Source organism: Aulonocara sp. 'chitande type north' Nkhata Bay, linkage group LG16 (genome assembly GCF_057382095.1).
Source record: "Aulonocara sp. 'chitande type north' Nkhata Bay isolate Kocher_YH1m ecotype deep benthic linkage group LG16, A_spYH_male_GT1.1, whole genome shotgun sequence".
Classification (NCBI taxonomy): domain Eukaryota; kingdom Metazoa; phylum Chordata; class Actinopteri; order Cichliformes; family Cichlidae; genus Aulonocara; species Aulonocara sp. 'chitande type north' Nkhata Bay.
In genome coordinates, this window is record NC_141359.1 from 16,498,239 (window position 1) to 16,524,472 (window position 26,234).

Below are 26,234 nucleotides of genomic sequence, written 5' to 3' on the forward strand. Positions count from 1 at the left end.
GATGCGATTCCCAACCCCCTGAGCCACGGTCGCCCGTAAACAACTTGAACTTGAAACATTTAATCCATGACAAAATCCATGACACTGTGCAGCACTTTGCTGCATAGCTTTGCACTTTTTTGCTTCAGGGTTTTTGGCGTGGCATGTTGACATATCTATCCAGTGTTCTAAATATTAGGATTGACCCAAGTCCTTCAATAATTGTATTTAGGATTTGAAAGAAGCACATCTTTTCCCCTGTTGTTGCCACCTTCACTGGCTGAAATAAAGTCTTGTTTTTCTTTCAATCACCCTCCGAGCCTCCGTGGGGTGTCTGCACCTGAGTCTATTCCCTTGTGCTTGCCGCCCGGGCGTGACAACTTTTTAAAGAGGGTGTTATGTATACACGATGAGCAATTTTTAAATGAATCGATTTAGCCTGGTTACAGACAGATATCTTAGAGGCACAGACTCAAATCTCATGCCAGTCTGAGACAGTTATAGAGCAGCCTGGGTCTCTTTCCCAACCCTGTTTAAAAGCCAGGAAGTGAGGGGCTTTAGGAGTTAATGACCTTATAAAAGGAGCTAATGGACTTCCCAGGCTGCAGGGAGAAGAAAGCATCCTCCACTGCAGACCTTGTAAGGTCCGTCATTAATTATAAAGTGCCTCAGTTGCAGGTATCTAAAAAAATTCCACATTCTGGAGGCTGAAACATTGCTGAAGCTGCTGAAAGGAGAGCAGAGTCTGACCTCTAAACAAATCACTCAGGTTAACCAGCCCTATGTTAGACCAGACCACAAAAACCCCGGAGCAGCAGGAAGTAAGGGCCGTTCAAATGTGTCTGGTAGATAACCTGGACTTGTGGAAGACAGGCTCACATACCAAAATAACAATAAAAAATTAGAACTGGTCCATAATCCCCATTGCCAATAACTAGTTTTCATATAATTTGGCATACCTCAACCTTTACTGCCTGTTTTCTTTAGAAAATAGGGAGTAAAGAATCCATAAGAATGAGTTCTTGGCAGCCACCCTTACACTGAAACCATTTCTGATGAAAGGCCAGATTCATGTCTCGGGTCCGTGTGTCAGGATTTTTTTCATAATATGACTAACATATACTATTAATGTGCTGTAGATTGGCATTAGTGTTACTCTCCTAGAACCACTCTTACTATCTTCAAAACTCCCCCTGACAGATTCCACAAAAACTATGCCAGAGACATGGTTGGGTTTTAAAGTAAAATGTTTAAAAGAAAAGGCTAAATATATCAATCAATTAATATCAGTACAACTAAGTGTAGCTGGTGTGTAATTTTTAAAAAGAACAAAAAACAAGAACAAAAAACCCCCAACAATTTTAAAACAGTATATACTAAAGCAAGGATAAGGTTAAATATGCATTGAGGTGACAGTATAGCCTGAAAGGAAGCCACACAGCACATCAAAAATAGCATTCTACCAAGTGAATATACATCAAAACCACACATCAACCTAGCAAAGCATGCAAAGTATATATATATATCTTCAATTGGCAGTATTCATCTCTAACAATATCTAAATTCAATCACATTTAATTTACTTTCCACAAATAAATGCATGTGTTGTCTGTTTGTAGTGCAAACAGATAAAACACAACCACTTGTTAAAACCCGACAGCAATATTAAAATCAAGAGGAAAATTAGATAAACAATCAAATTCAAAATAAAACTGAGAAAGCCAAAGTAGTAGCAGCACCCTAGCTGTACACAAAACAGTCCCACAGATCAAGTTCTTGAAAGTTCTCCACAAAACCTTGAAAAAAAATTGTCTTCTGTATCCTTTCATTTGGATACCATATATACACAGTTTGAGAACAGGCCTAGTGGTACCATAGCTGCACAAACCACATGTTGTCAACTTCCTCTGAACTTAAAATAAAAGAATAACCTGAAACCAGTGAGATTCGCACACTTCACATGGCTTGTGCTGCCGAGCTGAGCTCTCAGAAATAATCCACATCCTTTCTTGCAATGGAGGAAATTTATGTCAATATTGAACATCTCGAACCTGATAACTCAACACATTCGACAAATCGCACAGGTAAGAAGTGAGAGAGACATGGGAAAAGAATTATACATGTGTTTTAACATCTATTTTTCACTTTATTTTGCATCCAGTTTTGTTTTGCTTTTCCATTGTTTCAGGTCCAAGGAGCTGTAAAAGAAGTTTGTCTTTAGTTGTTATTCTCTCTCTGGTCCTGGTGGCTGGAATTATCGCTCTTTATTTCTACTGTGAGTTGTGTTGGTGTTCTAATTAAATTAGACATGAATGTTTGAAAGCAGAAATATGCACAAATTAAAGATATGTAAACCATTTTAGGATGATGAGATTGCAACAATGGTTCCTTATTCTCATGTAAAAGCATGTGAATAAGGAACTAAAACCTTCATATTAAGCATGCTTCATTGCTTAGAGGCAGAATGTTAAAATATTTTTGTTTAACTGTAAAATTAATTAGAATCAGTGATGCCTTTTCGTGTCTCAAAAACATGTTTATCTGTCTGTATTTCAGACAATAACTCCTTATATGAGTCAGCTGAACATCTCTCTGCAATGAACATCCAACTTTCCTCAATAACTGAGGAGAGAGACCTTCTAAACACAAATCTCTCTTCCATGAGTAACAAACTTTTCTCCATGACTGAGGAGAGAGACCTGCTGCATGCCGACCTTACCAAAATCACAGAAGAGCTGAAGAGGCAGAAGAGCTTGTTTAACCAGAGTGAGTCCTTGTGTCTTTATAAAAGGTCTTACTGTGAAAATTGATTCAACAGAAATTTTAAAAAGCAAACGTTAATCTTTAGGGGCACATATTTATATGAACCACTGGCTTCATTGTTGCATCTCTGCTTATCACTTTAAAGCTGGATTGCAGCAGTGCATCTTATGCTATTCACAAATTCACATTTACAAGAAAAATACAGTTGGTACAAAAATACTGGAATCCATTCTATTAGTAAATGTGTAATTCATCATTTGTAAAGCATTAATCCTCCTTAGTGTGTAATTTATAAACACATGAATACAGATATGTGTATTCATGATGGAAAATATTACTGTGTTCTTGGTATCATTTTAAGTATCAAAGTCTAAGTAAGTGAGTAACAAAGTATTTAGGTGCCCATTCATTTATATATTGATTAAGATGTGAACTTATCGTGATTTAATAGAGATTTTATAAAAACTTTTTTCAAATTTTAATTTGTTGTTAATTCAGACTTTTTTCAGTTAACTATTTTTTGTGACCTTATCTAAAGAGAGGACTAGTTTATATTAATATTTATTAATAAAAATGAATGTAGGTCAAGAGTCAAACAAGTCTCAGGTATCTTCACAGCAGAAAAATCACAAAGAACATACAAACAGTTTTTTGCCAGATGCAAACATAACACACCTGAGGTTTATGATATGTAATACTGAAATGTAGGTTAGGTTAGGTAAGGTAGGCTAAGGTAAGATCTTTATTTTCACTGTTAGCAGAACAATGAAACACAGTTTAGCATCTTTCCATTGACAGCATGTAGGTTTTTAACATTCAGATTCTTAGCATAAGAGAATAATATAAAATAAGTTGAAGAGGTACCTACACAGAGAATGTATGAAAAGCTCAATAATTTAAGTATCTACACAAAAGGATATCAGAATCAGAATACTTTATTGATCCCTAGGGGAAATTATTTTTTGTTACAGTACTCCATTATAAACAAAACATTAACAAGACAGACAATACACTAACTAAGAATAGCACAATATATACATACATACATACATACATCAGGGCTCTAGACTAACTTTTTGCCATGGGCGTACCGGTACGCCTAACTTTAAAAAGTTAGGCGTACCGGCACAAAAGTTAGGTGCACACAAATTTTATAATAATTTATACAATATAATGTGTTTTTCTGGATACACTGTGCTTTTTCAGCATTCAAAGATTGATGACACCGTGTCAGAGCACTGGCTATGAATTTCAGAAGGATCAGGCCTTAACTTAACAGAAAAGTTAGCAATAGTTCTTTTCCTATTACAGCTACATCCACTTCTGTCGTGCCTAGGCTTCTCACTAGGGCTGGGTATCATCACTGATTTTTATAATTCATTCGATTCCGGTTTTCAAAGTCCCGATTCGATTCAACTTAGCCTCAGACAGTCAGAAATATTATAACTCTGATCATTTATCAGTACTGACTTCATCAGAATTGTGAACATCACAGCAGATGCCTTTGTGTGAAAGTAACTGAGAATAAAACACAGAAAAACATGAAGGAGATTTTCCTGGTCTGGCTTTTTATAGCAGATAACATTAAAATATTCTACAATGTTCTGCATATAAAGTTTAAATTTCTTCAGTATTGAACAACAGAAAAATAGGCTTTCTTGTCCGAGGTCATTTAAGTGAAAAAAAAGAAAAGAAAAAGACAGCAGCCGACAGCGCTGTAAACAACGGTAGACTGGTGGGTAATAAGCGAATGAATAATACAGAAAACAGAGATTGGAGACGGGAAACTGTTCTTGAAGTACAGAGAGAGATAGAGAGCGCTAGCTGTGCATGAAGTGTGATTTTAATAGTCGTGGAAGCAAAACAGCAAAATTCATGACGACATTGATCAAATGTGAAGCGCAGTTTGCTGCTTCTTTTGCTGCTGGCTCGGCGAATTTTGGTTGGAGAGACAAAACCTGCAGCTCAGAATCAGCGCAAAAAGACGTAAACACAGCGCGGACCGGACGCATCAGGATCGCTAAGCTCCGACAGCGTGTCCGTGTTCGGGCCGTCGGGTGAGAAAGCCGAGAAAGACAAAGTTGATTCTGATGCGTCGGTCCTGTGTTTACGTCTTTCTGTGGAATCCGTGTACCTGCTCTCATTTGCTGTTTGGTTGTTGTTGAAATGGTTTTGTGAGCTTTAATCTGAGAATCTGGCGTTTCTGGCAAAACACAGTTATATTTAAAAGTCGATTCAGGATTTAATGAATTGATATCGCTTTATACTCACCTCCCACTTCCACCTGCACTTTCAACTGGACCACGGCCAGTCAGAGCGGTCCCGCCCCTTACTATCTCTGATTGGTTTAGTCCACGATAGGGGCATAATGTGTGTCTGTTGTTGACCACAGAGAAGGTTGCAGGTTTTTTTTTTTTTTTGCTACCCGAACATTTGGTCGCACAGGTGCAACCAAATATTTTTTTTTAGTCGCACCACTGAAAAATTTGGTCGCACTCTAGAGCCCTGTACACACACACACACACACACACACACATATACATATGTATATATATGTATATATATATATATATATACATATATATATATATATATATATATATATATATATATATATATATATATATATATATACTCAGTGTTGGGAAGGTTACTTTTAAAATATATTCCATTACAGAATACATGCCCTAAAATGTATTCTGTAACGTATTCCGTTACGTTACTCAATGACAGTAACGTATTCTGAATACTTTGGATTACTTAATATATTATCATGCTTTTCACAACAACGTGAATGTACTATTGCTGTGTGATTTATTACTGTTACTGAAGGTCCGCGACTCCGAACTGTAGTAAAGGGACCTCTGACTAATACGGCGGGGTCCCTGTCGGCTCGTAGCCGAAAAATAGCTTTACTTTGTTGTGTGGGTCAACTTTTCTTGCTAGAGACAGAGAGAGGCGTTGAAAGACTGCTCCAATGGAACTTATTGTTTTCGGAGGAAAACACGAACACGGTGTACAGTCGAGTCTTAATAGCTTACTTACAACTGGGCTCGTCAGGCACTCTTCTTGGCTGCAGTGGTTATTATTAAATTTACATGCTTCCAGCTCCCGTTTTTCCTCGATGACAACTCGTACCTTTCCACTCCCCTTTTTCTCCCTCCTCGCGCTCACAGACCCATAACGTGTATGGCAGTCCATTCTCCCTGCAACACGGACTACACTGCCCATGATGCTACACAGCAAATCCAGCATGTCCAAATTGACACTGTCGGATTTGATTTCAACACTATCAAAGTGTCTATATGGGTCCACACCAGAGAGAGTTAATTTAACTCTTTTTGGAGAGTTGGTACATTAACTCTGATTTAGTGTTAAACACCAAATCTGTCTGGAGTTGATAATTTAACACTTGGTGTTAAGAGTTTATATATTAACTCTCAAAGAGTATTTTAGTTTAACTACGTAAGAGTTATCTTCTAATTCATTCTAAAAAGCGGGAATTTTACTGTTCTGAACTTCTAGAAATTTCTTTTGGAAATAAACATTTACTAAAAAGACGCAATGGTTTTTGAAAAACATTTATTCTGAACTGTGCACCACAATTTCAAAACATTTTCTGAAAGATGTAACAGTATACATGTTCTCACTTTCATTAGAATTTTGTTTATGAAAAGGTCTGACATGGTAAATGCAAATAACAGCATTCTCATCACTTATTTCTTCAATACAATATGCATGTCCTTCATTCATCCCTTTGTGGAACTTCAACGCACTTCTGCTCTCCCCCATATTCCATCTTCACAAGCATATCCTGTGTGGAGATTGAATAAAAATTGGTTGACACTAATTAATGGCACAAATAATCCAGTAAACAATTGCAGCACAGTAAAAAAAAAAAAAAAAGGAATCCTCTTTGAGCCATTACTTGTGTAAAGTATTTTCCCAAAAGACAAAGACACAGGCAACAGGTAATACTGAACTAACTGTAAAACCTCAACCTTTTTCATTTTTACCTAAACCGTGTGCACAAAACTCTGGAGGGATCTATGCTAACGTAGAATCCAGTCAGGACGTCAGCTACTGCTGTTCGCTCTTTTTTTTTTGTTTTTTTTTTGTTTTGTTTTTTTCGTTTTTATGGGTGATCGTTTTCAGGCTTCAAGCAGCACCATTATACCAACATTTCACATTCTAGACATTGTTTTAGGTGTATTTGACCAAAAGTTTGACTGAAAATTCACATGCAAGCTTTTTTTTCAAACAATACCTTTCAGCTAGCTAAAACAGAATGTTATGCTATCACCGAGCAACATGGCTAATGCCTTTCACACAGCTTTGTCTCAACTCCAAAGAGCCACAGAAGTAAAAGCTCATAATAATAATTGAAACAATCTTTGAAAGAATGACTTACCAAGCATGGCAAACAATTCAAATATGTAGAGCAAAATGTTCTGAAACGGCTTCACTTCAGCTTCGATTGGAGCCGTGCTGGGTGCGGAGTCTGTGAATTTACTCTATTGGTGTCATAGCCCCTGTAGGAGTTCAGAGTTAAGAGGTCAAGAGTTAATGTTTCCATTGTAACACCTCCAGATTTGACAGAGAAACACTCATTTTTAACACTCGATTTTAACTACTATCATTTTACACCTCAGAGTTACATTAAAAGAATGTGACTCTGCTTAGAGTAAAATTAACTCTACTTTTGCAAGAAGACTATTAACACCAAAACATTTAACACTTTTGAATTTGCTGTGTACATTCTGTAGAGCTATGCTTGTAGCATTCTGCCTGTTAGCTTAGCACAATAACAACAACAACGAAAAGGCGCTCTCTCACCCAGGAAACACACAGTCGCAGGGAGAGAGAGAGAGCTGCAACCACCAAGTATCTGCAGAGGGTCAGGCAAGTCCTGAGGAGTCAGCTGAACGGTAAGAACAAGATCCGGGCCATCAACACGTACGCCCTGCCCGTGATCAGGTACCCTGCTGGGGTAATAGGCTGGCCAAAGGAGGAGATAGAAGCCACTGACATAAAGACAAGAAAGCTCCTTACCATGCATAGAGGGTTTCACCCCAAGTCCAGCAACCTGAGGCTGTACGCTAAGCGGAAGGAAGGGGGCCGGGGACTGGTGAGTGTCAGCACCACAGTCCAGGATGAGACAAGGAACATCCAAGAATACATTGGGAAGATGGCCCCAACTGACCGAGTGCTCAGTGAATACCTCAGGCAGCAGAAACCCAAGAAAGAGGAGGGAGACGAGGAACCATCGTGGAAGGACAGGCCCCTGCACGGCATGTACCACCGGCAGATAGAGGAGGTGGCTGATATCCAGAAATCCTACCAGTGGCTGGACAAAGCTGGACTGAAAGACAGCACAGAGGCACTTCCTTGATAAAAGTAATAGTTCCACAGCCACCAGAAGAACAAAAACTCTCTCAATCCACATGATTGAGTGAAAGATAATAAATGGATGAAAATACAAGTCAGAAAAAAAAGAATACGTAAGAAAACAGAGCTAAACTAAGAGAAAAAGCAGGAGCGACTGTAACAGGCTGCACGCTGGTTGGCGCATGCTCTTCTGTGTTGTGCCATGCGCTTGTGAAGTGGACCACCTCCACAGGACAAGACTCAGCAGTCCATCTGCATCTTAAGGATAAAGGACACTCTTTCGAGGATGCCAATGTTCACATTTTGGACAGAGAGGACAGATGGTTTGAAAGAGGAGTGAAAGAAGCCATCTATGTCCACTGTGAGCGACCATCTTTGAACAGAGGCGGGGGTTTACGACACCAACTCTCTGCCATCTATAATCCAGTTTTGAGATCCCTTCCCAGACGCCTTAACGCCCACTCACATCCTGGGCCATCTGACCTCAGGAATTCGCATGATAAGGTGGGGCCAGGTTTCACAATGAACACACCCGAAACTCTGGCTGATTGGGACCCACACCCAGTTTCACACCTTGGCTCAGGCGATTAGAGGATCATCAGGGGGTCCTTTTGTCCCTCTGTGGGGGGATACTCCCACTAGGTTTATATCTGGGACTCTCCACCATTTGACCTTAGAACTGAAGAAGCTTCTCGGATGAGAGGTGAAACGTCTTCAAGCAACTTAAAGAAGTCCAGACACTTTTCTTTGCAAGCTCCTTTGACTACGATAACCTGGATGACTGACAACCTTCACAGACATAGTGGGAAAAAAACTTCTTTTTACAGCGAAAAAAAAATGTCACAGATTAGTAGGCAGAGGACTCACTCGCAGGACTCTGAAGTTTAGAGAGAAGGTGAGGGTTTATTTGCAATGTGACACCAAGTGAGAATATATACATATATACAGTGGAACAGATAACACGGGGCTCCAGGGAGTAGGGCGGGGTCCGAAGGGAAGGTCCAAGACGGGGGTACACACACGCTCTTCTTCCAAGTGCGATAGGAGAAGGATCGTTGAGTGCGAGAGGAACTGACCTGAAAAATAGGATCATGGCCAAGCTTGAAACCTGGATCCCCCGTAGCCGGTTACCAAGATTACGTGAAGTACCCTCAGAAGGTCTGCTAGATGATGTTAATGCAGCACTACGGGCTAGAGCAGGGCGATATGGCCAAAAATATTTATCACGATATATATTTGAATTGCGATAACGATATAACCGACGATATAATTGATGCGAGACAAAATACAACTCCACAACATTACTAGCGCAAAAAGACAACCTTCCATTTATTTTCACTTAAACAAGAAGCTGGTTTTTATGTACATTAAAGCTTTATAAAAATGTAACGGTGCAAATGCAAATTCCTTGCTGAAAGTTTAACCAAAAGGCATTTCCAGTAGAAATGGGCTGACATATCCTGAGCATAACCATGTATAATATCCACTGAAGTTAAAAAGAGGTGCTTTGCAACATTAAACTGCAGTGTGCAGTACGCATTTTTCGGACCATAAGGTGCACGGGATTATAAGGCACATTAAGCGAAACAAAGCAGTCAGATAAATCAAACTTTATTAAACTCATTCTTCTTGCTTCCTCCACTTCTGTACCATTGATTCATTAATGTTGAATTCTCTGGCAGCTGCTCTATTCCCATGTTGTTGCAGTATATTAATGACTAACCTTGTATTGTGGATGGATTATCTCAGTTGTTCTCCTGACTGAAGTTTGGTCCGTTTACAGCATCCTGCCATGCGATTGCATTTGTTTCTAACCATGAAGAACCTTCACGTTAACTTTTATAAGTGGAAAAGTGTTAGTGTTCGTCCTCCAGCTTCACTGTTTATGTTATGCTAACATAGCTGTGTCGCTAGCGATCACGTAGCACATCATTATATACCAGCTAGCCCAACTTCAGTAACCCTACAAACGTCACTGCTGTTTAGTTTCCTGTCTTCATTTATGTTGGAAGTGATAGCAGAGCTGTACGTTTGATTTTTTTCAGAAATCTCTCAGTCAGAACATGCTATATCATGCTTAGGTAACTAGCGAAACTAGCGAGCTAACTTCCGCTAGCTTCCTGCTAACTTCTAACTCCGTTAAATGTAATAACTTTTGTTTTCATGGATGCCTGGAAGTTAAACTTTATAGTTACACCTGGTAAAGCAGCAATGCTGATCGTTTTATTAAAGATGAAAGAATTTAGACAGTTTTTAACTCTAAGTGATGCTGCAGTGTTGTTTGACCTGAAGTATACGGAGTTTAGGACCCAGATTACTCCCAGATTTAAGAGCATCTTAGTCCGACAAATACGACAATAACAACGGCCGCTTGCATGTTCTGCAAAAAAATGTGCTTTGTTGTGTATCTGACGGACAAACACCAAACCAGTTCCACATCACGGAAGTTGCACCATTTTTACAAACCAATTCTGGTTCATCTGTTTCACTCAACAATCGGCCATGTGCGTATGAAAACAAAGGCACTGCGCATGCGCGTTTTACTCCCATTCTATCGCGATATTTCATTTTCCTATCGTTGCCTAACATTATACCGGTATTACCGTGAACGGTATAATATGGCCCAGCCCTACTACGGGCAATACCTACAACCACGATTACCGACACTAACAAGCTGATCTACAATACGGCAACAGTGATCAGTGAGATGCTTGGCTACAAGTTGAACAGCGACAAGGGGCAGTACCCTCCATGGAGAAGGAGGCTAGAGGGCAAGATCAAAGTAGCACGGAGGGAGGTTAGCCAACTAACGGAGTTGCAGAAAGGTGCGACAAATAAGGTGCCTAAGAAATACAGCAAGCTGTCCATACCTGAGGCCTTGGAAACTGCCAAGCAAAGACTCACAGCCTTGGCCAGCCACTTGAGGAGGTACACCAGAGAGATAGAAGGCAGGAGAATAAACCAGCTGTTCTCCACAGAACCAGCAAAGGTGTACTCTCAGTGGCAAGGGAACAATAAGAGAACAGCACCACCAAGGCTGGAGACGGAGCAATACTGGAAGAGCATATGGGAGAAGGATGCAACCCATAACGGCAATGCTCAGTGGCTAGAGGATCTGAGGGCTGACCACAGCGACCTCCCTGAACAGGGTCCAGTAACCATCACAGTGGCAGATATCCAAGAAAGGGTCTCCAGTATGAAGAGTTGGACAGCACCAGGGCCCGACATGGTTCACGCTTACTGGCTGAAGAAGCTGACTGCACTCCACGAGCGTCTGGCAGCACAAATGAACCAGCTGCTAGTTAACGAGAGACACCCGGAATGGCTAACTGAAGGCCGGACGGTCCTGATCCCCAAGGACCCCAAGAAGGGACCGGTCCCCTCCAACTACCGACCAATAACCTGCCTCAGTACTACATGGAAGCTCCTGTCAGGCATCATATCGGCTAAGATGAACAGGCACATGGGTCAATAGATGAGCGGGACACAGAAAGGAATTGGCAAGAATACCAGAGGCGCAAAACACCAGCTACTGGTAGACAGAACAATCAGCCGAGACTGCAAGACCAGACTGACCAACCTGTGCACTGCCTGGATTGATTACAAGAAGGCCTATGACTCAATGCCCCACAGCTGGATACTGGAATGCCTAGAATTGTACAAGATCAATGGGACCCTAAGAGCCTTCATCAGGAACTCAATGGGGATGTGGCGTACAACACTAGAGGCCAACTCCAAGCCCATAGCACAAGTCACCATCAAGTGCGGGATCTACCAAGGAGATGCTCTGTCCCCACTGCTGTTCTGCATAGGCCTGAACCCCCTCAATGAGATCATTAACAAGACTGGCTACGGATACCGACTACGGAACGGAGCAGTTGTCAGCCACCTCCTGTACATGGATGACATCAAGCTGTATGCCAAGAGTGAACGAGACATCGATTCACTGATCCACACTACCAGGCTATACAGCAATGACATTGGAATGTCGTTCGGACTGGAGAAGTGTAGTCGGATGGTAACAAAGAGAGGGAAGGTAGTCAGAACTGAGGGGATTGAACTACCAGAAGGCAACATTGCAGACATAGAGGACAGTTACAAGTACTTGGGGATCCCACAGGCGAATGGGAACCATGAAGAGGCCGCTAGAAAAGCTGCAACCACCAAGTACCTGCAGAGGGTCAGGCAAGTCCTGAGGAGTCAGCTGAATGGTAAGAGGCTGGCCAAAGGAGGAGATAGAAGCCACTGACATAAAGACAAGAAAGCTCCTTACCATGCATGGAGGGTTTCACCCCAAATCCAGCACCCTGAGGCTGTACGCTAAGCGGAAGGAAGGGGGCCGGGGACTGGTGAGTGTCAGCACCAAAGTCCAGGATGAGACAACGAACATCCAAGAATACATTGGGAAGATGGCCCCAACCTACCGAGTGCTCAGTGAATACCTCAGGCAGCAGAAACCCAAGAAAGAGGAGGGAGACGAGGAACCATCGTGGAAGGACAGGCCCCTGCACGGCATGTACCACCGGCATATAGAGGAGGTGGCTGATATCCAGAAATCCTACCAGTGGCTGGACAAAGCTGGACTGAAAGACAGCACAGAGGCACATTCCTTGATAAAAGTAATAGTTCCACAGCCACCAGAAGAACAAAAACTCTCTCAATCCACATGATTGAGTGAAAGATAATAAATGGATGAAAATACAAGTCAGAAAAAAAAGAATACGTAAGAAAACAGAGCTAAACTAAGAGAAAACGCAGGAGCGACTGTAACCGGACATAGTGGTGGTAGACAAACAGAAGAAGACGGCCGTAGTGATCGATGTAGCGGTTCCGAATGACAGCAATATCAGGAAGAAGGAACACGAGAAGCTGGAGAAATACCAAGGGCTCAGAGAAGAGCTCGAGAGGATGTGGAGGGTGAAGGTAACGGTGGTCCCCGTGGTAATCGGAGCACTAGGTGCGGTGACTCCCAAGCTAGGCGAGTGGCTCCAGCAGATCCCGGGAACAACATCGGAGATCTCTGTCCAGAAGAGCGCAGTCCTGGGAACAGCTAAGATACTGCGCAGGACCCTCAAGCTCCCAGGCCTCTGGTAGAGGACCCGAGCTTGAAGGATAAACCGCCCGCAGGGGTGTGCTGGGGTTTTTTTTGTTTTTTTTTACAGCCACAAACATAAATCAATTTTATTGGAATTCCACGTGAAAGACCAATACAAAGTGGTGTACACGTGAGAAGTGGAACGAAAATCATACATGATTCCAAACATCTTTTTACAAATAAATAACTGCAAAGTGCGCAATTATTCAGCCCCCTTTGGTCTGAGTGCAGTCAGTTGCCCATAGACATTGCCTGATGAGTGCTAATGACTAAATAGAGTGCGCCTGTGTGTAATCTAATGTCAGTACAAATACAGCTGCTCTGAGACTGGGGCGGAGGTTCACCTTCCAGCAGGACAACGACCCTAAACATAAAGCCAGGGCAACAATGGAATGGTTTAAAACAAAACATATCCATGTGTTAGAATGACCCAGTCAAAGTCCAGATCTAAATCCAATCGAGAATCTGTGGCAAGATCTGAAAACTGTTGTTCACAAACGCTGTCCATCTAATCTGACTGAGCTGGAGCTGTTTTGCAAAGAAGAATGGGCAAGAATTTCAGTCTCTAGATGTGCAAAGCTGGTAGAGACATACCCTAAATGACTGGCAGCTGGAATTGCAGCAAAAGGTGGTTCTACAAAGTATTGACTCAGGGGGCTGAATAATTACGCACACCCCACTTTTCAGTTATTTATTTGTAAAAAATGTTTGGAATCATGTCTGATTTTCGTTCCACTCCTCACGTGCACACCACTTTGTATTGGCCTTTCACGTGGAATTCCATTAAAATTGATTCATGTTTGTGGCTGTAATGTGACAAAATGTGGAAAAGTTCAAGGGGACCGAATACTTTTGCAAGCCACTGTATATATGTATATATGTGTTTTTCAAATATGTCATGTCTTAATAAATCGATATTTGAAGTTTACACAGCAACATTCTAGCCTGAAAATATCTTAAAAGTGTATTTTGTAATCCAGAAAGAGTAATATTTCAAACTCCGCCACACTGCGTTCCCCCACAACTGCCTTGTTTGAGTTTTGGACAAAATGCATTCTGGGATATTTGCCTGGGTTTTAGTTGTGTCAGGTTTGTATGTTTTAGTCCTGGCCTCAGTGTTAGTTACTTCTTTTTTTGTTTTTGTTATGTTCAGTTTTACTTCCCCATTATATTATGTTATGAAATGTATATTGTATTCCATTTGTCTTTCAATATTTTCGCCTTGCAACTACTCCTCAGCCAAAACTGAACTGACCTAGTCCGCACAGGCATGCCATAATACTTCAAATATAACTTGGCACTCAGACGTTTAGGTGATAAGTTACAGCGCTGATGTGTGTCTTTTTTGTTCCATGGTTATCCATAACTGTTAGGTTTTGTATTGTTGATTGTCATTTATGCTTAGAAATATCTACTTATATATGCTTAGAGTTTTGTAATTAGTTGTAGATTGGTAGAGGTTTTGATCCTTGATAGTCTGCAAACTTTGTGTGTATTAGAGAGCACTCTGGGAGCACGAGAGAGGTCGTACCTTGTTTTATTGTTTTATGGTAGGATTAATGTGGCTGTGTTTGTTTTAGGCTAAGTGCCTTTTGTTTAGATGAACCGCTGGACTTCCAGACCAGCAGGTTTAGGGAAGTCATTTATGGGGTCACACTCTGACCCCACACACACACACACACACACACACACACACACACACACACACACACACACACACACACACACACGGTACTCTTTGTTTGTATGTAGACGTCGTATGTTAATGAACCTATGCATATTCATGCAACCTCAATAAAAGAGCAGTGTTACGGGGGAGCGGTCGAGAGCAACTGCAGTCAAGCGAAGGAACGGCGTCTGTCCGGTTCTCTCCTGTGCACGAGAAACATGAAGAACTTTGCCTACTCGTGTCTTGCTTTGCTGTGTAATTATATTGTCTTCAACGTTCCAGCGAATCAGTTCAAGCTACAAACCTATCAATAACCATGATTTTAATCACACTTTGGAGAATGATGATGGCAAAAATTTGGGGGGGTAATGATGCTCCTTAATGACGCTCTTTCAACTTCCTAAATCACACATTTCTGATAATATAACGACAGCAGTAGTGTTAGAGCATTTATCTAAATATTTATTTTGGCTTTGGCATTAGTTGATGTGATGGCTGGCTTTGGCAACAGGGCATCAAAGCAGTCAAGGTGTAATTTGTGAGCCGCGGTCAAACCAGTGACAATTTGATCTCACTGAACAAAATCAATGGAATATGATAATATGCTGAAAAAGAAGTCCAGAGGAATTAAAAGTCTTTTCTGGCAAAAGATCCCAGTTAATTAAATAGAGATCTGATGAGCATTACAGCTTATTTGCTGGTCTGGATTGTCTCTTGCTTGATGTTTCTTCCAGAGAAAACGTGTCCTACAGGATGGGAAATGTTCAGTGGTGTCTGTTATTTCCTCTCTGGAACCTCTGGTAACTGGGATGAAGCTAGACGGGACTGTAGAGACAAAGGAGCAGATCTGGTGGTGATAGACAGTTCTAAAGGACAGGTACAGTGCATGTATATTGCAATTAATGTATTCATTCGTTTTATGTGTTTCTGTTAACCTTTCAACATTCATTCAATATATCTGAACATAAAACCCAGAAACATCTGTTATTCAGTCTCACTGTGGAGAGCAATTCTGTATAGCACCAGGGTTATTGTTATGGTTAACTAAAAAACTAAAAGTAATGTGATTTTTTTTTTACATAACTAAAATTAAATGAAAACTAGAATAAAAGTTAGGTTAATTAATAGTCATTCTAAATTGCCCCAGCCTCCTGGGAACCCAGAGGAGTATAAGAAGAAGAAAATGGATGGATTGATGGACAGAGAATGAAAATTAGGACTAACTGAAATATTTTTTGAACTTTGAAAACAAACTAAAATGAATTTTTTTTTAAAAATGCAAAGATTAGTTATTAGATAGTTTAGGATTAGTTAGTGTTACGAGTTCAAATATTGAGGGTGAGCGCAGAAACAACAATTGGTCCAGGAGAGTCGGTCAAACAATGATTTTAATGAACACACGTGTGGGGAGATGAACACTGCACACAGACAGCATCGATCTCCGCCCAATGATACACAAGCAGTTGTTTTTATAACATCAGGGTATTATTTATGATGCCCCCTCATGCGTCAAAGCAGATACAATACATGCATAAGTTTCAAAACCACAAATGTTCTGTTGACGACTTTTGACACATTTAAAAGGACATCTTCTCCGTCTCGAGGCCAGGTGCTTCTTATTAATCTTCTAACTCTCACTTATCTCCTGGAACAAACTGTCCTTTAGGCAGACACAATTTTGCAGTCACAAGCTTTGCAAACTTTTGCAAACTATTATTTGAACTCTTACCTAAACATGAATCTAACTACTGTTTGTGTGTGTGTGTCTCGACCTCCAACGCACTCAGCCTCACCCCGCCCGTTGATGCTTCTAACCTTTTACCAGACAGAAGCTCTCTGTGATAGGTGTAATAATCTTAACTAAGAACATGTGTAATCTACTGAATAAATGCTTTGATGAAATGATAATTAATGTAACGGTAATGATGATGGTTATGAATAGTAGCAGTAAAATATTTCCCTGATCTCTACATTAGTTTGGTTAAAAATTATTACAATTTAAATAAACAAAAGGAAATAAAAATAATTAGAAAATGGAATTCTGGTTAAAAAAATGTTGTTTCTTTCATGTTTAACAGAACTTTCTCACTACAATCATCAAAGATAACACTTGGATTGGTTTGACTGACAGTGGAAAGGAAGGACAGTGGAAATGGGTAGATGGAACTCCACTGACTCTGGCGTAAGTCTTCACTTTGTTTCAGTTTATTACATTTACTGGATTTCCAGCAGATGTGTTTTTTTATGAACATATATGTATGCAAAATAATCTCATCAGTAAGCTTACATGTCAGGTGGTTGAGCCAAAATAAGGGCAAAAGGTTAAAGATGGATGCTACTGACTTTTTTGGGGGGGGCAGAACAACTCAGTTACGACCTTTCATACCTTTCATGACAAATACATCGATCCATCCATTTTCTCCACTATTCAGCTTGCACATATGTCTTTGGACTGTGGGATGAAGTGGCAGAGAACCCTCACAGGCAGAGAAAATGCAAACTGCATACAGAAAGGACACAGTAGATTTGAATCCATGGAACACTGTTGACAACTGCACCAGACAGTGGGGTCATTGTCATATTTTTTATAGGGAATTAAATCCCCACACTCAATTTCTTCATCTTACTGATATGTTCTTATATAACACCTTCGTTCTTTAGGAACTGGGAGACAAATGAACCCAATAATGGAGGCTCACCGAATAGTGAAGAAGATTGTGTGCATATAAGAGCTGCAGATCGGAGGACTTGGAATGATATTTCATGTACAGCTTCTATGAAATGGATCTGCAAAAAACTACCATAACACCACTGTACAGTTTCTTGGAGAGCATATATTTCTACATGTTTTGACATTTTAACTGTGATTCTTGTTCTATTCTACATTTCCATTTTAATGTTGTACTCTGTTCTGACTGCGTACATTTACTGTACTGTGTTTTTTAATGTAACCTTTCATTGTTACACTGATGACCTGCAGGTTTATGTTCCTTTGACCATTTGAAATTGTGCTGAAGTCTCTAAACTAGAATCGTGTCTATCTGCAATTAAGGACTGATTATCTGATAATTTCTTGCTCCTAAATACTGATAAGACAGAGTTGATGGTTATTGGGCCACAAAAATTTCAGCACTTGTCCCAAAATTTCATCTTGAAAATTGATGACAGGTGTCAGAAATTGCAGGGACAAGGTAAAAAACTTGGGCGTGTGGTTCGACATGGAGTCTCATGTAAAAGAGATAACAAAGACCGCCTTTTAACATTTGAGGAACATAGCCAGAATCAGATACGTTTTGTCAAGCGACACTGCAGGGGTTCCTATCCATGCATTTGTGTCTTCATGTATTGATTATTGTAATGCTCTTCTTTCTGGGCTACCAAAGAAAAGTTTCAGAGGTCCACAGATGGTGCAAAATGCAGCTGCTCACATTTGAGCACATTATCCCTGTACTGAGAGCTCTTCATTGGCTACTTTGTCAGGTTCAATCAGATTTTAAGGTCCTGCTGCTCACCTACAAGGCTTTAAACGGATTGGCACCTCTGCGACCTTTTACACCTTTAAGTTCCATCCAGTGCTCCACGATCTCAGGACTCTTCTCTAGGAACCTTCTCCTAGAGCCAGAAAAATGACAATTTTTAGTTTTTTTTTTAGTTTTTAAAACTAAGTTGAAGACACATTTGTTCACCCTATCCTACATGTTTTAATTCTATGGCTTTTAGTTTTTTAAATTCTTACTGTTTTTAACTTGTATTGTTTTTTTACTTGTATTGCTATGTATCGATTTGATTTATTTATCTTTTTAGTTTCAAATAGATGTACAGCACTTTGTTTGAAAGCGCTTTATATAAAGTTATTATTATTATTATTATTATTATTATTATTATTATTATTATTATTAGGTGCAAATTTATATTCATGGCAAAAATAACCAGTGGTTGTATGTTATTTGGTCAGCAGAATGTATTTAATTCAGAGAATCAAGCACAGTGCCTCATTAAGAAACATACAAAATTTTTATTTTTTAAGTACTGGTAAAAAACAAACAAACCAAATTTTAAAAAAGAAGAAGAAGAGGGTGGCCCACTTTTGTCTCATTGTAGCATTACAGAAGCTACTTCAGTTTACTCCATGGTGTCTGTTAACAGGGCAAACATTTCAAAACACCAGCGCAGAGAGTTCTCTGTAGAAAGTCATGTAAGAGAGAATATGAAAGAGTATGACAGAATAAACTTTAAAATAATTGTTGATAAACTTCTGCTTTGCTTTAAAACTAAAAGTCTTGGTTGGTTTATTATATAAGAACATCTAGTACCTCTTAAGTATGACATTATTTTTGTGCCACTATTCTGAGCGCACGTAAAAAAAATTTGAGCGCACGTAAAAAAAGGTTTGCGGGTGCAAGTGTTGCATTTTGAGGAGAAATTTATTTTGAGCGAAGAAAAGCTGAATTTGAGTGAACAAAATTAATTGCTGCGTGCAAAAAAATGTATTTCAGTGTTTGCTATTATCCATACACACACACACACACAATTGCAGCCGCAATGTGTTGCTTGCGCTCTCAACATTTCTGCCCGTGCGCGCTCAACTCTTTTTCTACACGGTTATATTTGTGCCACAAAACCAGCCAATCACAGACTTTGATGCAAAAATACCTGATTGGCTGTTCTGGTCTCCAATCAGCTCGAACTGACGAAATGCAATATCCCAGAATCCATTTCGTCCAAAACTCAAACGAGGCAATGGCGGAGGAACACAGAGTGGCGGAGTTTGAAATATTACTCTTTCTGGGTCACAAAATAAACGTTTAAGATATTTTTATGCGAGAATGGTGCTGTGTAAACTTCAAATATCTGCTCGATTCATCAAGACATCACATATTTCCATAACTGCTCTAACGTTTTCGGAGATGCCTGTTACCCACCAGCTGACCGGGTGGTCACTCGGGGTAAACATAATATATAAGGCTGAACTGACAAAAAAAATCACAGACTACACCACCAGGTATTATAGAAAAAAAACAGTCTTTGAATGAAAACAGACGCTGCCCCCCTGGCAAAACTTTCCTAGACCCGCCCCTGCACAGTTACCAGCTGTCAGCTACTTAGAAAAGGATCCTGATGTTATTTGTCTCTCAGAAACAGTTCATAACTTCCCTTCAACTCATTCATGTCACCTAAAAGATAAACCTGTTTCTCCATCACCTGTTCAGCTCTGATGATTCAGTAAGGACGTCTCCTGGTTTCATCTTCATGTTTCCCTCTCACCACATATCCAAACCAACATCATGACCAGCAGCTTTTACAGCTGTGGCTCCAGCAAACATCAGCTGATACTAGAAATTATTATTAAATAAATTCTAACAACAGCTTATCAAGGTTAAACATGCTGCTGTTGTTTAGCGTGACATCTGCTGGTTTCCTCTTTCTGGCGCAGTGGGCGATAAACAAACAAGAGAGAAAAGCCAATCAGCTGATCACTGATCAGTTTCATGATTTAAGTAGCAACAGGAGAGGGAGGGTGAGAGAATAAGAAGCAGCTGACAGCGTAAATACACAGAATAACTCAAGCTTTGTGTTGTTTTCCATTCTAGCTGAAGTACGGGACAAACTGTTCCTTTTCAGCTCAATACGAAACGCGTAATATTTTCTCTGAATACGGCACGATTCCGTTTTTTACAGGACGGTTGGCAACTCTAATAACTAACCTTATGAATAAAATAAAGTTCACTATCAGTAACATCATAGCAACCGAACAGCTGTATAGAAACTCCGTCATGCTAGCTAGTACGCAGTACGAGTTATTGTAACTGACTGTAAAAATTCAGCACAACGAAAATAAACTCCACCTAAACTTGGTTTATATCTGACCTGGATAGACTGCAGGTCATAACTTCTTACCTGAAGTTCAGGTCACCTGACACTCGGACCGGCGGCCAGCAGATGTATTTTTATACATCTGCCAGCATCTGGCCAATCCACCACCTTTCATTGTTTATACCGTTACAAAAAATAAAAAATTATTGGCCCATAAAAATGAAAAATCATTTGTCCGGTGGGCTGATGGCCAGTCCAGCTATTGTCGTGCCATGAGTTAACCCTTCACGTGCCAATGGTGGCACGTGTGCCTAGGGTTGCCGACCCCTGGTCTAGACGCTGGTGGTGGTGAAGACAAAGACTGAGGTTTGGAAGTTCTGACTAAGGTGTCTGTGAGGTGAAGATGGGGAAGAGGTGGGCTGCATGAATGAGATTCTGAAAGAGAGAATGATGGAGAGCGCAAATCTAAACTATGCAAATTGGCGGCTGATTAATTCAAAAAAGGCAAGCAAGAAGGTGATTGGGCTAGAAAAATGATGACATTAATGAGATTGCAAATGTTGAAACAAGGTTGTGATGTGGAGAACAGAAACGCCCAGGAAAGCCGGAAGATGACATTTACAGCTCTTTCTTATTGAACTTGGGCATATGCTTCATTTAAACCCCTGAAAGTGGCAGTGTCTCTCCCAGAGCTCCAGTTTGGTGACATCTATGTGTATCTTGTAGAGAACTACTGCCAGAATGGAAGATTTCAAAGTATGGACAGCTACATGTATTTTCTATCTGGATTTGTAAATAATGCTGTCATGTCAGAGATGGAGAACGAGAAACTGTTCACCATTAAAGCAAAGGCAAGCACTACATAACGTCATGTCGCAATGGTAACGTTGACTGAGGGGTTTTTTGTTTTTTTTTCCAGTGTCAGGTAAATCATTTCTATAGTGTAAATTAGCATCAAGTTGGCCTGAAGTCAGGGTTAGCAGAGATGTTCACATGTTGGTGCTATACTATATGCCCTTTTGGCAGCTGTAAATAAATGTAAATTACACTGGAGGAGAAAGGACTGCAGTACTGTTTTTTGCATGTCCCAGGAGCTGTGACATCAAATGAAAACTATGAATTGCCATCCCTACTCATTAGGGGTGCAATGATACACAAAATTCACAGTTCGGTTCGATACTTTGGTGTCACGGTTCGATATTTTTTCGATACAAAAAAATGTTTATGCATTTTAATTTGTCATTTATTAAAATTATAAATATATATTTTAACTCAAAAGTACAGTTTTTAAATTTAATGTTGTTGAAACAACAAAATAATAAAAAATCTATCTGATCGAGAAATCACTCATCTTTGGAAAAGAGAGTTTATTACAGAGAAATGGCTCTTTCCAAAATAAGAGCTATACTATACGCTTCTTCTGGGCTATATTCTCAGCAGCATATTAAACATATTAGGTCCTCATAAGGAGAATCATCCTAACGGTTGTCTAAATGACTCAGGTAAAGTTTGTAGCATGCGTGCTTGTTGTTTTTGTCTGCTTCCATTTGTCTTTGCACGAGGATGATGTCGGCGTAAATGTGCAGTCATATTCGTTGTATTCCCACTAGTGCTGTCAGCGTTAATCTCGTTAAAATGACATTAACGCCATAACGCAGCAAATCTCTGTTAACGAGTTACCGCGGATCGCCCCGCGCATGGGGCTGGACGGCGTCAACACGTTAACAAGCTAACTGCGCTAACGCACTAGTTCCCACCAATTAAGCATTGCGTGGCACATCCGACATACTGTTTTACTTTTGTCCATGACGCGCTTACCTTCAGGGTCATGCTTCACATGAAAACCAAGATAGTTCCAAACGCCAGATCTGAATGAGGGTGGGGGAGGTTCAATTTCGGGTAGCGTTGAGGCATTTGCCATGTTGCAACGAGCTTAGCTTCTGTCTTGCTAGCTTGCACTGTGCTCAGTGGATCTGCACTCAACAGTGCAGCCTAGGCGGAGTAGTCGAACGTAGATCCACTGAGCGCTCAACACAGACAGCATCGTCAGAAGAAAAGTTGATAAAACAAATAAAAGATTTTGTATTGTTCGATACATATGCGTACCGAACCAAAAGCACTGTATCGAACGGTTCAATATCGATACGAGTATTGTTGCACCCCTACTACTCATAATGCAGCTTTCAAAAAAGTTAGGGTATTTCTCATGACATAACTAAGAATCACCTGTGCAATAGATGCTAAAACAAAGCAAAGTCTTTTTCACATGTCAAAACATAAACTCAGTCTGTGACCAAAGAATTAAAACCCTTTCACCACCACTTTAAGACACCAAATGGCTTTATAATAATACTGCAAAAAATGTAGAGAAAAAAAACTGTAAGGCACAATAATGAAATGTGAAGGATTTATTTTTAATTTTACAGAATATGATTTCTGAAACAAAGAAAAGAGAAATGATACATAATAAAACATGATTCCAAAAAATGTACAGACTATAGTGAAGTCATACTACATACGCCTGTGTGTAATTATAGCATGCACGACTTGCACCTGTGATACAAGACCAAAAGCATGTCAAAATAAAATAAAGGATCACCATGACATATCTTTGTGGTAGGAACCCCCTTGAAGAATAGCTGTGCTGAGGGAAATTTTGGAGCACTGACAAAGAAAAGAGGAAGTAACTACCAAAAATACTCTGTAAAGCTTTATTTCCTTGTACATGTACATTCACAATAAAGGGCTATTCTATTCTATTCTGGGCATTAATAACTTAAAATCTTTTTATTGTTATTTTAGTAGTTGTACTATTAATGGGGTTTCTTTCTGAAGTGTGGATTTTGACCAGGCACCCCTAGTACAGGAAGGTCTGGAACCAGCTCTCCTTTTAAAGTCTCTGATCCTATGAGTATTACCCATTAGGCAAACAGAAATTGGATGGAGCCTGGTAGGAGACTCTCCCAGCTCTAGATGAAGGCATGCTTGCCAGGGTGGCCTTGCCATCCCCAAGCATCTGTAAATTTGTAAGGCCAGAGTAACCTGTAAGAACCCTTTGAGTGATATTATGATAATACACATTTTTACCTTTACTGTTTAACCATGTCATGGTCCTGGGTTCATGACCCAATGTTTTGAGTTTTGTATCATTATTGAACCTTGATTTTGTCATTGTTTATCCTCTTTTGGTTTCTGTTTCTGTGTTCCATGGTTGCTGTCTCCCCTAGTCAAGTCCATGTCTGTTATGTTTCCTGTTTTACTTTGAAAGTCTGTGTCCTATGTCAGTGTATTGAGTTTTACTTCCTCTTGGTCTTGTCATGTCAGATTGCTCCCAGCTGTGTTCTGCTCCTGTGTCTCATTCCCCTCGTTATCCCTCAGTGTATTTAAGCCCTGTGTTTCTTCATCAGTGTCACATCATATGTGTTTCATCCCTCAGGTCATGTCAGGTTTCAAGACTCTGTGCAGGTCATGTTCATGTTCATGTTGCTTGTTCTTGTATATGTTTCATAGTTCTTTCATGTCTTAGCACAAAGTCTTGTTCATAATTGTCGAAGTTGTCTTAGTTTTCGCAGTTCTTAGTTTCACCAGTTTAGGTTCTAGTTTAGTTTAGCCACTATCCTTGTTGTTTTGTCTTGCCTTTGTATCAGCCACAATAAAGGCTTGCCTTTTGTTTAAAGTTCAGTTCCACCTCCTTGCTTGTGTCTGCTCCTGGGTCCACCTCACTCTCTCCACCAGCAGACCGTGACAAACCAATGGTTAAAAGGGGAGTGTCCACAATTTAGATTTTTGAATGTTTAATATTTCATTAAAGCAATTTAGCAGGAGCAGAACTGCAAATAAAATCATAAGAAACCTAATATGTTGTGTAATACTCCTATTCTGAACTAAGTCTGATTTCTAATGGAATACATAGCATAGAATAACCCTTTATCTGGTCTTTAAGTCTGACGTCATTAGTCTGGGCCCAAACTCTGCTGCAGGTCCACAAGTCAAACGATCACTGTGGCATCACTGAGAGTTGAAAAACTGTCTAAATTCTTTTATCTGTAATAAAATGATCAGCGTGGCTGCTCTACCAGGTGTAACAATTAAGTTTAACATCCAGGCATCCATGAAAATGGAATTTATGACATTTAACGGAGTTAGAAGTTAGCAGGGTGTTAGCTCGCTAGCGTCCATCTAAATACAATATAGCATGTCCTGACTAAGGGAATTCTGAAACAAATTAAAACCTGCAGCTCTGCTATCACTTCCGACCTAAATGAAGACAGAATACTAAACAGCAGGGACGTTTTGTGGGGTTACTAAAGTTTGGCTAGCTGATATATAACAATATACGTGATCGCTAGCGACACAGCTTTGTTAGCAGCATAATATAAACAGTGAAGCTGGAGAGTGAATGCTAACTTTTTCTCACTCGATAAAAGTTAACGTGAGGATTCTCGATGGTCAGGGACAAATGCAATCGCTTGGCAGGGTGCTGTAAACAGACCAAACTTCAGTCAGAAGAACAACTGAGATAATCCATCCGCAATGCAAGGTTAATCATTTATATACCGTATTTATGGGACCATAAGGCGCACTGTCGACAAACGGGTCTGTGTTCATACATAAGGAGCACCGCATTATAAAGCGCATTAAACAAAACAAATCAGTCAGAAAAGTCAAACTTTACTCAACTCATTCTTGCTTCCTCCACTTCCATACCATTAATTCATTAATGTTGAATTCTCTGGTAGCTGCTTTATAAACACTGGAACATATGTTATTCCAGTGTTTTTCTAATTTTTGCTATGTAACTTTGCACTGTCCACTTTCTGCTGTAACAAATTTCCCACGTGTGAGACTAATAAAGGTTATCTTATCTTACATTAATGACTAACCTCATATTGTGGCTGGACTATCTCAGTTGTTCTCTCCTACTGAAGTTTGGTCCGTTTACAGCAATTTTCCATGCGATTGCATTTGTCAAAAAAGTGGAAAAAGGTTATCGTTCATTCTCCAGGTTCACAGTGTTATGCTTTGGTATGCTAACATAGCGGTGTCGCTAGCGATCACTAGCACAGCATTATATACTAGGGCTGGGTATCGTCACTGATTTCTAGAATCGATTCATTCCGATTCACAAGGTCCTGAATCAATTCGATCCACGATTCGATTCAAATCGATTCGATTCAATTCGATTTGAATTTGGGAAATTTTGCCTCAGACAGTCAGAAATATTATAATTCAGATAAGTACATTTACATATTTTTGTATCTATAAAAAGGAAGCTGACACTCGCAAGACTTTATCAAAGGTGTGAGCATCACAGCAGATGCCTTTGTGTCAAAGTAGCTGAAGATAAAACACAAAAACATGAAGGTGATTTTCCTGGCATCGGATTTTATAAAAATATTCTGCAGTACATCAAAAACGAAAGAAAACCATTAATAAACATATGAACATTACCTCTGGTTTTATTAGAGACACAGCTAAACGTTTTGCATTTTGTATAATTTTAAAAAGTTTCAATTTGTTCAGAAT

General features: G+C 39.9%; 1 protein-coding gene across 1 annotated transcript; it reads left to right on the top strand.

Moving 5' to 3' along the window:
- The first annotated feature begins 1,993 nt into the window (after positions 1-1,993).
- Positions 1,994-19,236, top strand: LOC147311228 (CD209 antigen-like protein C). The gene is made up of 6 exons (XM_086265634.1): positions 1,994-2,063; positions 2,168-2,254; positions 2,536-2,745; positions 15,629-15,771; positions 16,973-17,076; positions 17,556-19,236. Exons 1-6 carry the CDS (start codon positions 1,994-1,996, stop codon positions 17,698-17,700), a joined length of 759 nt encoding a protein of 252 aa, XP_086121760.1. The 3' UTR covers positions 17,701-19,236.
- Positions 19,237-26,234: the final 6,998 nt, after the last annotated feature.

Bases quoted from the DNA above. Each gene is read 5' to 3' on its own strand.
- LOC147311228 (XM_086265634.1), top strand. From the start codon at position 1,994: ATGGAGGAAATTTATGTCAATATTGAACATCTCGAACCTGATAACTCA. The intron at 2,746-15,628 runs GTGAGTCCTTGT...TGTTTCTTCCAG, and splicing joins GAAGAGCTTGTTTAACCAGA to AGAAAACGTGTCCTACAGGA. The intron at 15,772-16,972 runs GTACAGTGCATG...CATGTTTAACAG, and splicing joins TAGACAGTTCTAAAGGACAG to AACTTTCTCACTACAATCAT.